Here is a 13,538-nt window from a genome sequence, read left to right as displayed (position 1 = left end):
CTGCTCACCCTTCAGTTGTTTTCACACTGCCTATTCATCATCTACTTTTTCTTGGTAACTCATGAGGGAGAGATGCGGAATCTTTCCCTACGTTGCAGATGTTTTTCCTCTGTTCCTTCTTCCCCAAGCAAGGGGTGACTTGCTGAGAAATCCTTAAGGCTAAGTTCTTGCATTGTCAAGACTGATGCTTCTGTTCTTTGCCATCCTACTGGCGTATACACTGCCATACAGTTTTCTGCAACATCGGTAAACTGTGATAAATAAAGGGAACTTATAGGGTAGAGGGTATTGTAGATCAATTTTTCTTCAATATGAGGACTAAAGTCTTGCAGTATTGGGACAGTACTGTTTAATATCGCCAATGACATAGACAGTGGGATCAAGTGCACCCTCAGCAAGTTTGCAGACCACACCAAGCTGAGTGGCGCAGTTGACATGCCTGAGGGAAGGGATGCCATCCAGAGGGACCCAGACAAACTTGAGAAGTGGGCCCATGTGAACCTCATGAGGTTCAACAAGACCAAGTGTACATGGGTTGGGGCAACCCCTGGTATCAATGTAGGCTGGGGGATGAAGGGATTGAGAGCAGCCCTGTCGAGAAGGACGTGGGGGTACTGGTAGATAAAAAGCTGGACAGGAGGCAAGAATGTGAGCCCACAGCCCAGAAAGCCGACTGTATCCTGGGCTGCATCAAAAGAAGCGTGGCCAGAAGGTTGAGGGAGGCAATTCTGCCCCTCTACTCTGCTCTTGTGAGACGCCACCTGGAGTACTGCATCTGGCTCTGGAACCCTCAGCACAGGAAAAACATGGACCTGTTGGGGTGGGTCCAGAGGGGGGCCACAAAAATGATCAGAGCGATGGAGCACTTCTCTTATGAGGAAAGATGGGAGAGGGTTAGGGTTGTTCAGTCTGGAGAAGCAAAGGTGCTGGGGAGACCCTATTGTGGCCTTTCAATACTTAAGGGGGGCTTTTGAGAAAGATGGGGACAACCTTTTTAGCAGGGCCTGGAGCAATAGGAAAAGGGGTAATGGTTTTAAGCTAAAAGATGGTAGATTCAGGCTAGATATACGGAAGACATTTTTTATGCTGAGGGTGGTGAAACAGTGAACAGGTTGCCCAGAAACATGGTAGATGCCCCATCCTGGAAACATTAAAGGTCAGGGTGGATGGGGCTCTGAGCAACCTGACCTAGCTGAAGAAGTCCCTGCTTATTGCAGGGTGCTGGACTAGATGACCTTTCGAGGTCCCTTCCAACCCATATTATTCTATGATTATATGATTTATAACTGTATACTGTGCGTAAGGGTTCTTTTAATAGATTCAATATCTGAGAGAAAACTATTATGTTGGATTATCTACAAAAATGTTTAAGGCAGTAATTCCTGAACCAGTTCTAATTTCAGTGATAGTTAAAAGTGCTCAGTATAGATCTGACATCCAACAGCCTGTGTAAATTCTGTTCTGCTGATTTGTAGGCATATCTTTCTTTCCCTTTCTTAAAGTTGATATTAAGGAGAGTGAACTCTAATGAAAAGAAAAATTATTCTCTTCATAGACATCTGTAATTGGAAATCTCAAGAATCACATGAACATTGGGAAGCTTAAAATTAATTGTTTTGGGTATTGAAGAAGAAATGAAACTGACCTTTTCATGTAAAATTATTTCCTGTAGTTTTAATTAATAGCTAACTGTATAATCCTTCATTTTACAGGTGAATTATGGGAAAGTCTGTAATGAAAGTAGAAAAGGACTCAAATTCACCGTCTCCTGGGGCTGTAATCCAGAGTTTGCCTTTGTACCATATGGTAGTACCATTGCTGTTTACACAATTTTCACAGGAGAGCTGATAACAATGCTTAGGGGGCATTATAGTACTGTCAACTGCTGTGTACTTCAACCTAATTTTCAGGTAAGTTAAGTACAAACAATATTCCAGACAACCTGGGATATTTATGCAGATTGCCAAAGCATTTGCACAAAAAGTGTTAACTTTTCAGGGATGTGCTTTGATCGAAGATCATGACGTAAGAGGGATTTCTGTAGCCTATGTGTCAAGTGAGAAAAGTTTGGTCATGTTCTTGGGACAGGCCTTTCTATATTGGGTTGTTCCTTCCACGATTCATTTCGTGTCACATAGGTAACTTTTCAATATAACTAGTAATTTCTTGGTTTATATTGTCATTAATAAATTGTATGCATTAAGGCTTTTTCCTGTTTTCTCTAAGACTGAAGAGGAGGCGTTTGTCTTTCTCTGAGATACCTAAGACAAATCACAGGAAGAAAGAATGTGGAGTGCATTTAGGTGGAGTGCCTTGGTATTGCTATCAGTACTGAGAAACCTCTCGAGTACCTCGCTATGGTGATCTTGCTCAAATGCCTGTAGTTATACTAATTACTGTATCTATGAACAATTTGCATCAAGTGTTATGAACGTGATGAGCTTCTTATATTAACCTGAGAACATTTCGCCTAAGAAATACCATAATGTTACAGGGATTCGTGGTACTGACAGACTTTTTTTTCTTTTCCTCTGCCTTTTTTTTCTTTCCCTCTGCCTCTATGGTGTATTTTTCTCTTCTAATAAAAGGCTTAAGTGTAACAAATCTTAATTTGTTTTGAGTTACTTTACAACATACTGTTCTTATGGCTTGTGGTGTGGCAAAAGCAGAGTGGATGTTTGGATTTTAAGTATGGATTTTAAGGCCATTACATATTTGCCGTCAGATGTTGAGGATTGAACTTCATGTTCCAGGTCCTCCTTTCTCATGTTTTGTTTCTGAAATATAAGGCAGAAATAAATACTTGAGGCAGAAAGGGCACATGGGTATCTTTTCGTGATGGCTTATACAATACATCACAGAAGTGAATCTGGTAGCTCTTGTTTTGAGTCCAGAAACTTTGACTGAAACAATGTTTCCCTATCACTGAGATGGACTTCACTGAAAGTTTTGGACACATTACACATGAAGCAGTAGAGCTCAAGCTAGTAAGCCTTGCTGGACCTGGAAAGCAGTTCTGGCATGAACAGGCAGTGAGATACTAGATCCACTGAAAGGTGGTATATTCACATTATAGCTAAGGCACAACTTTTCTGGACTATTCTTGACTAGCTTAAAAAGCCCTTTGTGTTTTTAAGAAGCAGTAACATGTTTATATTAAGTCATCTTTGGTATTCTTTTTGATAAGCTGAAGAGTTGAGGCTCATTAAATCTCACTGTAAATCATGTTTTCCAGCCCTGGAAATGCAAATCTCTTTATAGTGTCTCTGTCTTGGCTTTTAAGATCCTTAGAAAAGGATCACTCATGTAAGCGTGTACACAGGAACTGTATAAGTCGCTATAGCTGTAGGTTTATGTTGGCAACAACTTCATTTGTTTATCTATTGTGATTCCTGATTTTCTTTCAGAATCACCCTTATCGAGAGTTCAGTTCTATATTCTATAAGTGTGACTGGATTTTATTTTTCTTTAAGTGCTCTGCTTGTGGTTGTATTAAATTGTTACTCTGATGGAATAACATTACTATAGCCAGTGTGTCAACACCAAAGGTAGTGCCAGTGTTATTTTGACTGTTTGTGTTCACACCTATACTTCCGAATAGCTCGTTCTGTCTTGAGACAATTAAGTACATTCATCAGTCTTCATATAATTCCAACATTTCCAAGTTAAAACTCCTTTTCTGAGAATGCAGTCGTCTGTAAAATTTATAGTTACCTGTTATATTTTACTCTTGCAAACAATATTAAATCACTATGTTAAAATGCTATTCACACCTGTGCATTTCTATTTTCAGTTACTCATAAATAAAATCAGTGTTGCTTGACAAAATCTGCTTTGTAACAAACCATTTTGACTGATGCTGTTTATATTCCTATATCTTAACTCTACAGTAACTGAATTGTTTAATCACCTTTTCCATTGTCCTGTTTAGGATAAAAGAAATATCAGTTTGTTTGTATCTGCATCATCCCACATTTTTTTTTTCTGGATGGCATATTAGCTCACTTCCAGCTTCATAGTATTTCAATACATATTAAAACATAATTAATTTAAGCAAACCAGAAGTTTTCTTAGACAACTCTTCTAAATCTTTCTGATATAAGCCGTGCACCTACTGGTGAAATGTGTAGCAGATGGCTTTCTAACATTTTTCTTACTTATTAGCACATCAGAAATTAGTACACTGTCTTCATATGAAACAAGGTTCACATCTTGTGTGCGTAGTTTCTACCATTTCCGTCTCATTGTGAGTCTCTGTAGTTTTTAAGAGTTTTCTTCATATTAATAGTCTTCTAAACTTTTTCTGCTATCTTTAATCCGGATGACTGGTTTCTGTCCTACCCGCTGTCAAATCTGGTCCTTAGATTTTCATACTATTTTTTATTACATTAAAAGCTTCTGATTTATAGTTATTGCTGCCAGTCCCTCACATTCTTTCTGTTCATTAGCTGTGTTTTAAACATTGTCTTTATTTCACCTCATAACTGGAGTATGCTCCAAAAGGAATATTTTAACTTTGCACCAACTATGTATTTGACGTGAGAAGTGTCTTCTGTTTGCTCAAAACATTATAATCAAATATTGTTGGGGGCGGCTAGCAGAAAAGTACAAGTATGCAAGAAATTCAAGGGTATGCCGACCTTGCAGACCTGAGACAAATAAATCTGAGGAGCCAGGGAACAACTGGCCTTGCAGGTCTGAGATAAATAACCTTGAAGAAGTAGGGAGTAGGCAACAAGTTATCACTGTAGCTTTTAGCACATTCCAAAACTGTAGCTTCTAGCATGTAGCGAAACCGCAGGTAGGAGGGATTATTGTAATGAAACATTTAGAGCTAAGCCAATTAGAAATGATAGAATTTGTGTAATTTATGTAACTGTTAAGTAGCTGTATAAAAGCTTTCCGACGCCTCTAATAAACCGACATCTTGCTTGCATCAAGCAGCGTCCCGTCTCTCAATCGCGGCAAAATATAGTCACTGATACCCAAGCAACTAGCTATATCTGTTTTATCTGTACCTGTTTTATCTGTATCTATTCTTTTGAGGTCCAAATTAACTAGCAGGCTTGTGTGGAATATCTTTTGTGTTTAAAACATTGTGTGGAGCTGTGTCCACAGAGCGGTGTGAGATTTAGTTAATGCGTGTATATGTGCCTTTTGAGATCCTGGGAATAGAGCCATAAAATCCACTACATTATTGTTGGCCTAAATTGTTCTTACGTAAATATCTCTGTAAATTTAATAAGATGTTAGTCCGCTTGAGTAATAAGAACTGCAGAATTTGGCCCTTTAATAAGAGCCATTAATTTAATAGGAGGTGGTAATTTCAAGGGTGGTGTGGAAGAGGAGGTCTTCATTGTGCAATCTCTTAGATGATGTTTACTGTTGGATCTAATAAACTAGATACCAGTGTGCCATATTAGCTGCTTAAAATAATTAAAGTAAACAAACAAGACCTACGTTTCCCTTTCAGAAAAAGAAATGGAGTAAAGCACCATGCACAAATAACATGTCATAAAATATTAGGTATGCATCAGGAAACAATTTTGCTTTAACTTATAGCTACTTGTATTGTTTGACAAATATCAGTGACATCTGCAAAGGTATTTGGGAAATCCAATGGCAGGCTAATAAGTAAAATACACTGAAAGTTAAATTAGGTTTTATTTACAATCTTTCCTCAGGGACTTAAAGCATAGTATTTCCATATATTGTACCATAAACATGCATAGAGCATGTTTGTAGTAAAACATATGTGTATGTCCTATGCTGCATGGAGCTTATTGGCTCTTTTTGACTGACTTAAAGTATGAGTCACCATTTCAGGTTTTAATAATTAATTGTAAGTATTACTCAATGCAGTGGATATTAACTGAAGATCTTGCAATGCCAGGATCAGAAAGTGAGACAAGTGGTAATAAAGATTAAATGGAATTATGCTGATGTCACCATGACCTTGCTTAAAAGGAGAGATTTTGGCATGGAAGGAGTTTTTAAAGTTATAGTGATATTCTGTATCCTGTCAAAGACAGGAGGCCTGAGTGGAGTACTGCTGACAAAGTGGCATTTGACCTACACCCTGTAGTAACTTTGACCTGTCTTCTTTTAAGCAAAATAAGTAGGATGTGTTTTATGCATGACCAACTTCATGCACGGGAACAGTTTTACAAAAGTGAGTATGTTAGCTCTCTTGAGTAAGATTACCCACATAAATGAGTATTTATAGGAATAAGGCATTAAATTCCTGCGCCATCAGTGTAATTCATGCAGTTCTAGAATTAAATATACAAAATATAAGAGACTTTCTGCAAAGACAGAACTTAAGTTGAATCAATGTATTAATAATGCGCACAAAGTTGCTAGTTTAAGTATAAAAGCCAACATGCTTGAAGCAAGGCTTTTATGCTGTCAGCCTGAATACAGAAAAAAATACTTTATATGTTTCATTCAGGCAGTTTAAACACACAGCAATACTGAACTGTTGTCAGACATTGCATCCACTATTAGAGCAAAATTTACTGCAAAGATGGTGCAGTATTTCTCATTAGCAACATTTCCTCAGTTTAAAGTGAAAGAGAAATCTGTATTTCCTTTATTAAAGAACTGAGAAAACTAAGCTATATTTGACTGTTAGCTGTTTGGTGTAGAGACTGTTTGCTTCCATGTGTTTGCAGGGTGCCTTGCACAATGGGATCTCAGTCCTTAGTCATTACCATAATAAATAGAGTTATTTATATTAAAAATAATAAATTGATCTTTCTGATCTCTGCCTTCCCAACAGGATACAAGGCTTCAAATTGTTCTTTATTTGTTCTTTTCTTTCCCTGGGCATACTGAAACTATGTTTACTTAATACTTCTTTGTTCTATATGTCTGCACTCTTCTAACATGTATTACTAGATGCTTTTAAGTTGATTCATATTTTTCAATTATAAGAAAAAAATTTTCCCTTCCCCCCTCCCCCCCCCCTTACTTTTCCATTGAATAATCTCATAAGATCCCTGACTTTAAAATAGGTGTCTTCTCGTGACACGTGAAAGAGGGAAGAAGAAAAGTGCATTTAAGCAATAAAGTTCATTTAAATGTGGGTAGTGCTCTTTTGGTCAGCAATCTGAGAAAAATGTAAAACTCACACATTTTGTTTTGGCATATTATTTAAAACAGTGTTTATCAAGATTATAGTACAATTTAGAATTTGGATATTTGTCTTTATTTTAAAGTAAGTATTTCATACACTTTTTTCCCCAACATTATATCTATGTTGCTGTTCAGTAAATTTGTGTAAAAGTAATTTTTGCATGCTTTCTTAAAGGAACTTTATAGTGGTAGCAAAGATTGCAATATCCTTGCATGGATACCAGGTCTTCGAGAGCCAGTTCCTGATGACCTTTCTGAAAAGGTAATGAGTTTTTGAGTTTGAACTATACTTTTTATACTTGGGGAGGTGGTGTTTTAAATATGAAGTATGTATTTCACCATCAAAATTTGTAAAAACTCCTAATTAAGAGGAGAGTCACCTGTTGTTTCTGTGCAATCATTTGATTGTTGTGGTGTTTTGAGAGGATGTTTTCTTTCATAGTCTAGTAAAATCTTTTACAGTCTTCTGGCTTCTCACTTAATTGAAAATAGTGTTTGTCATTTGGCTATCAGTCTTTCAACTTCTACTTTAACTTCCTTAATTTCCAAACTGGTTTTTGTGGTTTATGCTATTTTGTATACTGTGTATTAAACAGTAAGATTAGGGATGCCACATTTAATACCCAAATATTTTTGATGCAGAAATATAATAAAGAAGATTCTAAACAAGCTTATTTTAGTGTCTGAGGCAAGACAAATTTTGATGTGTGTGAATTGTTTTTTCTTAGTCTGAAAAAACAAAGACAAACCCACATCAACAGGATTATTTACCCAACTCTGATTAGAATTGCCTCTTTAAATTTGACATGATGGAGTTATGTAATACGTGCCATTGTTTTGAAATCTGTTAAGCTACAGCTGCAGTTTGCAAACGTTGTAGATGAGCACTGTGTCTGAAAGAAGCTGTTTTGCTGTCCACAGGCCACTAGTTTCTGCTCCCTCTCATGTGCTGGAACAGCCATTTGAGTGCCTATATGACCAGACTCTGAACCCAGGGTAGAAGTCAACAAGAAAAAAATTTTACCCTGATTCACTGTAATTTAGTGCGCTGCGAAGCTGCACAAACCCTTTACCTTGACTGTAGAGGGGCTGAGGTGAGAAGTAGTTGTTGGATGTGGATAGAGGCCAGGACGACTTCTTGAGACAGTAGTGCTCAGTTATGCTGGGTCAAGGAAATTATGACTTATAACCAATGACACAGAAAACCCCACAGTAATATCTATCTGTTTTATTTTATACCAGACATTTGTAGAACTTCCAGTCAGTGCTCCAGATACATTTTTGTTTTAATTGGAATTAAATAGAGCACTATTTCTTTTCCTAATTTATCCTGTCTCTAATCAGCGGAATGGCCAAAGAAGTGGTTGAAAAAAATCCAGTACCCGTGAAAGACACAATAGTTTGTCTACATATAGAAGTTGAAGAAATGTCTTTAGCATTAGCCTTATTTGATTTTAATATTTTTAATTAAGCAAACCACTGAGAGATTTTTTTTGTTTTTCTTTCCTTTAGTCTCCACCTCAACAGCATTTAAATCCAGCATATGAAGATGCATGGAGCAGCAGTGATGATGAAGGCTGAATTTCAATTATGTGCTGACATAAAACTGACATTCAGGCACCACGTTCACAGACTTTATGTACAGAGTTGGATACTGGTGGATTTATTACGCCTGGATTTTTGGTACAGTTCTGTTAGAGCAAGGTCTTTCAGAAATAAATTTCCACTGTTCTCTGTGTTCTTTCTTCACTGTTGCAGTTAAATCTAAATGGTTACTTTTTCATACTTACTGATGTTTATACTTACCCTAATGCATTGATATACTTTATTCAGTGTTGAACAGCTGATAAAGTAAAAATAAAAGCCCTTGGGACCAGTTAATATTGCATTGTTTCTGATGTCACTAATACAGAAGGAAATAATTCTTTCATTTCCAAGAGACATGATGGTTTTGCCTGAAGGAGGACTAGCTCAGAGATACTTCCAACTTATTTTTATCAGTGTCTAGACACAGCAAACTACATCCATTTTCAAGCGCTTATGCGCTGCATGAGCCAACAGGATTTTGTGCTGCTTCTTTTGCTTTTCAGTTTTGCGTAAGTTTCTCCACAGATGCAGTTCAGAAAGAGCTATAGCTGCAATCATCTATTAATGTATTTATATGGTGACCGCATCAACTAGTACCTGAATCTGTCCCAGAAATTTGAGAATAGAAACTAATTTAGAGTTTTTGTTGCTCCTGGTAGCAGGTTTTTAAGATCAGTCTTCTATGTAGGAATCTGACGTTTCCCTAGCCAGCATGAAGAATTCCTGGACAGAAACTGGCTTGAGGTACAACAGAAGGCAGAAAGTGGATCACATTTCAACTTAGAAATATCAAATGTATTCCTTCAAAAATGTTTTCATCTGAATTTGTGGTCCTAATGCCTACTCTGTTTTGAAAGGGAGAAGCTTTTTGGGGTTATTGTCTCATCTCAGTTACTTGTTTGTGCTTCAGACATAGTGTAGTCACCAGGCTGAGAGCTGAGTTAGAGGTTCCCATAAGATGTAGACGCAACTCTATAGAGGGGAAAAATGCGTTCCAAAGCAGAGCAGATATTAGGACCACAAATTCAGACAAAAGGAAAAAATATTGTACAAATAAGATAAAGATAATAATTTAATCTTTGTATAATGTGTATTATTTCTGTGATTAGTATGCAGTTTATAATTAATTCACTGTGTTTCTCTGTTTTAATATCTATACAAGCAATAGGCTGTCAGTTTCTGTATCAGAGTCTAGCATTGTAAAATGTTACAAAGTGAGGAGTGGGCATATCAAGGGAATGTTTTGATTAAACAAGCTTCATATATAGTGCATATTTGCTGGGAGAGACCCCCTATCAGGTGGATAGGTGCAAGGTGGAAGACTTCCAGAAGTATTGGCTGAAGTTAAGGACCAGCCTGACACTGTTACTTTACAGGAATACAGAAGAGAATTTTCTAATATTTTTCAAGTGATAGTTTTCATTACCAATGCTGCCTGTTCCCTCTAAAATTGGAAAAACTGGGGAACAAATTGAAGATTGATTACACGTTTTGATTTTTGTCGTGAAGAGGATGACTTTTTTTTGCATGTTATAATTTCAGTATGCCAACTGCAGTGCATGTATTTGGTATTTGAATTTCAAAAAATGTCCCCAGTAAATCATAAAGCTTGTTATCAAAGAATAAATGCATTTTTTTTTTCAATCAGTTTTCAGTTATCTGTAATGTGACTATAAATGGTGTTGATTTTAAAACAAACAAAAAGTCACCAGCTCTGTGGTGAACTGCGAGTGGTATATAAAACAGGAGAGGCAAAAAACCTGTATTTGTTAAAAAAGGTGAGAAGTCATAAAAATTGAACCCGTAAATAAGACTGTTGCATTAATTCTCCTCTTTTTTTCTCTCTCAAATGAGAGATGTTTTCCTGTGCTTTGAGTATGCAATTACTGAGATTGGAAGGGAGCACTGGAGATACTCCAGTCCAACCTCCCTGCTTAAAACATGGTCACATAAAGCAGGTTGCTCAGGCTTGTGTCCAGTCGGGCTTTGAGTATCTCTACAACCTACAAACCTGTTCCAGTGTTTGAGCATTCTTAGAGTAAAAGTCTTGTCTTAGATGTAAATGGAGTTTTCTGTATTTCAATTTGCACCCGTTGCATCTTGCCCCATTGTTTGATGCCACTGAGAAGAGTCTGACTCTGACTTCCTCATCTTTACTGTCCCTTTCCCTGGCTCCATCAGATATTTCTGCACATTGGTGAGATCCTCCTGGACCTTTTTTTTTTTTTCCAGGCAGAACAGTCCCAGCTTTTTCAGCCTTTCCTCATAGGAAGGATTACCTCCCTCAGCCTGCTGACAACACTCTTCCTAATGCAACCCATGATGTTGTTGGCCTTCTTTGCTGCAAGGTCACATTGCTGGCTTGTGGTCACTTTAGTGTTCACCAGGAGTGCTGGGTCCTTTTCCATAAAGCTGCTTTCCAATAGCTTGGTCCCTGGCCTCTTCTGGACCATGGGCTTTTTCCTCCCTGGGTGCAGGATTTGGCATTTGCCTTTATTGAACATCATGAGATCCCCATTTGCCTCTTTCTCCAGTATGTTGAGGTCCCTCTGAATGGTGGCAGCACAACCATCTGGTGAATCAAGCACTCCTCCTAGTCTTGTATCATCTATAAAATTGTTGAATGCACAGTCTGTTCTATCATCAAGTCATTAATGACCATATTAAACAGGACTGGATCCAGTATTGATCGCTGGGGTGTACCTCTAGTGACTGGCCTCCAACTGGACTTTGTCAACAAATGGTTACAGGAGTGGTGCCACAACCAGGGGTTTGGCTACTTAGACCAAGAGACTTGCTTTGAGAAACAAGGACTACTGGGGGCAGAGGGGGTCCACCTGTCAGGGAAGGGGGAGAGCATCTTTGTTCAGAGGCTTGCCGAGCTTGAGAAGAGGGCTTTAAACTAAAGTTACCAGGGAAGGGGAGCCTCAATCCATCCCATTCCTACCAGTTTGATGCCAGTGCCAGCAATAGATGCCCACAGTCTGAAGAAGGGTTGCTGGTCAGCAGAAGAGCACCTGGAGTGCAGCACAAGGGAATTCCAGCCACTCCAGCCAGTAAGTCGTCTTCGTCCGGGGGCCCAACTTAAAGGCCTCTATGCAAATGCATATAGCATGGGGAATAAATAAGAGGAGTTAGAGATGTGCGTGTGCCTGCAGGGCTATGGTCTTATTGGCATCATGGAGATGTGGTGGCATGGCTCGTATGACTGGAGTGTTGTAATGGAAGGATACAGGCTCTTTAGGAAGGATGGGCAGGGGAGATAAGGAGGTGGTGTCACCCTTTTATGTCAATGACCAGCTGGAATGCATGGAGCTCTGCCTGGGGATGGATGGGTAGCTGACTGAGAGCTTATGGGTGAGGATTAAAGGGAGGGCAGGGCCAGGTGATGTTAGAGTGGGGGTCTGCTACAGGCCACCTGGCCAGGAAGACCAAGCAGTTGAGGCCCTCTATAGACAGATAGGAGCAGCCTCACATTCACAAGTAGGAGACGATCAAGTTCGAGACCATCTGAGTACCTGAAGGTGCACAAGTCCATGGGACCTGATGAGATACATCCATGGGTGCTGAGAGAACTGGCGGATGAAGTCACTAAGCCACATATCCGTCATAGGGCAAGATGTGCATGACAAATTTGGTGGCCTTCTACCACAGGATTACAGTGTTGACAGATAAGGGAAGAGCAACTGACATTGTCTACCTGAATTTGTGCAAAGCATTTGACACTGTCCTGCATGATATCCTTGTTTCTTGGAGAGAGATGGATTTGACGGCTGGACCACTTGGTGGATAAGGAATTGGCTGGATGGCCACACTCAAAGAGTTGCGGTCAACAGCTCAATGTCCAAGTGGAGACCTGTGACAAGTGGCGTTCCTCAGGGGACTGTACTGGGACTGGTGCTGTTCAACATCTTTGTTGGTGACATGGACAACGGGATTGAGTGCACCATCAGCAAGTTTGCCAACAACACCAAGCTGTGTGGAGGGGTTGACACACTGGAGAGAAGGGATGGCATCCAGAGGGACCTTGAGAGGTGGGCCCATGTGAACCTCATTAAGTTCAACAAGGCCAAGTGCAAGGTCCTGCACCTGGGTCACAGGTGCAACATGAGCTGGCAATGCACACTTGCACACTTGCAGCCCAAAAAGCCAACTGCATTCTGGGCTGCATCAAAAGAAGCATGGCCAACAGGTCAAGGGAGGTGATTCTGCCCCTCTACTCTGTTCTGGTGAGACCGCACCTGGAGTACTGTGTCCATCTCTGGAGTCCTCAGCACAAGAAGGACATCGACCTGTTGGAACAGGTCCAGTGGAGGGCCATGAAGATGATCAGAGGGCTGGATATTAGGACGAAATTCTTTACTGTGAGGGCGGTGAGACATTTTACTGTGAGGGTTTCCCAGAGTTTTTGATGCCCCATTCCTGGAAGGCCAGGCTGGATGGGGCTTGAGCAACCTGGTCTAGTAGGAGGTGTCCCTGCCCATGGCAGCAGGATTGGAACTAGATGATCTTTAAGGTCGCTTCCAACCCAAGCCATTCTATGATTATTTTTCCTGGAAAGAATCAAGTACTCCGTCAACGGTGACAGTTGCAACAGTGCATCTTTTGCTTGTGTGTAAATTAAATGTGTTAAATATGTCTGAGTCTTCCCCTTCATTTATGCATATTTTGCTTCTATGGTTCTAGCATGTATTTTTATAGTATCAGAGCTCTTACAGAACCAGAAATGCAGCAAGTGGGATCGTATAGACTGAATTGCACTTCCCATCCTTACGTCAGTCAGAAATAAAACACATTTGAAATTCCAGTCAGGT

At 39.4% G+C, this 13,538-nt stretch overlaps 1 protein-coding gene across 12 annotated transcripts in view; it reads left to right on the top strand.

Moving 5' to 3' along the window:
• ERCC8 (ERCC excision repair 8, CSA ubiquitin ligase complex subunit) overlaps nucleotides 1-10,372 on the top strand; it is a 30,751-nt gene extending 20,379 nt beyond the window's left edge. For 5 of the 12 annotated variants that reach the window (XM_074569050.1, XM_074569048.1, XM_074569054.1 and 2 more), the window contains 3 exons: nucleotides 1,713-1,910; nucleotides 7,313-7,399; nucleotides 8,650-10,372. In XM_074569050.1, coding sequence (XP_074425151.1) covers nucleotides 1,713-1,910; nucleotides 7,313-7,399; nucleotides 8,650-8,718 — 354 coding nt within the window. In that variant the 3' untranslated portion in view covers nucleotides 8,719-10,372. Of the gene's footprint in view, nucleotides 1-1,712; nucleotides 1,911-1,998; nucleotides 2,139-2,226; nucleotides 4,936-7,312; nucleotides 7,400-8,649 lie in introns of those variants that run through there. The other 7 variants (XM_074569047.1, XM_074569046.1, XM_074569049.1 and 4 more) reach the window with 5 other exon arrangements.
• Nucleotides 10,373-13,538: the final 3,166 nt, after the last annotated feature.

Source organism: Larus michahellis, chromosome Z (genome assembly GCF_964199755.1).
Source record: "Larus michahellis chromosome Z, bLarMic1.1, whole genome shotgun sequence".
NCBI lineage: Eukaryota > Metazoa > Chordata > Aves > Charadriiformes > Laridae > Larus > Larus michahellis.
Note: the sequence above shows the minus strand (reverse complement) of the source record. Positions and strands in the feature narration are given on the sequence as shown.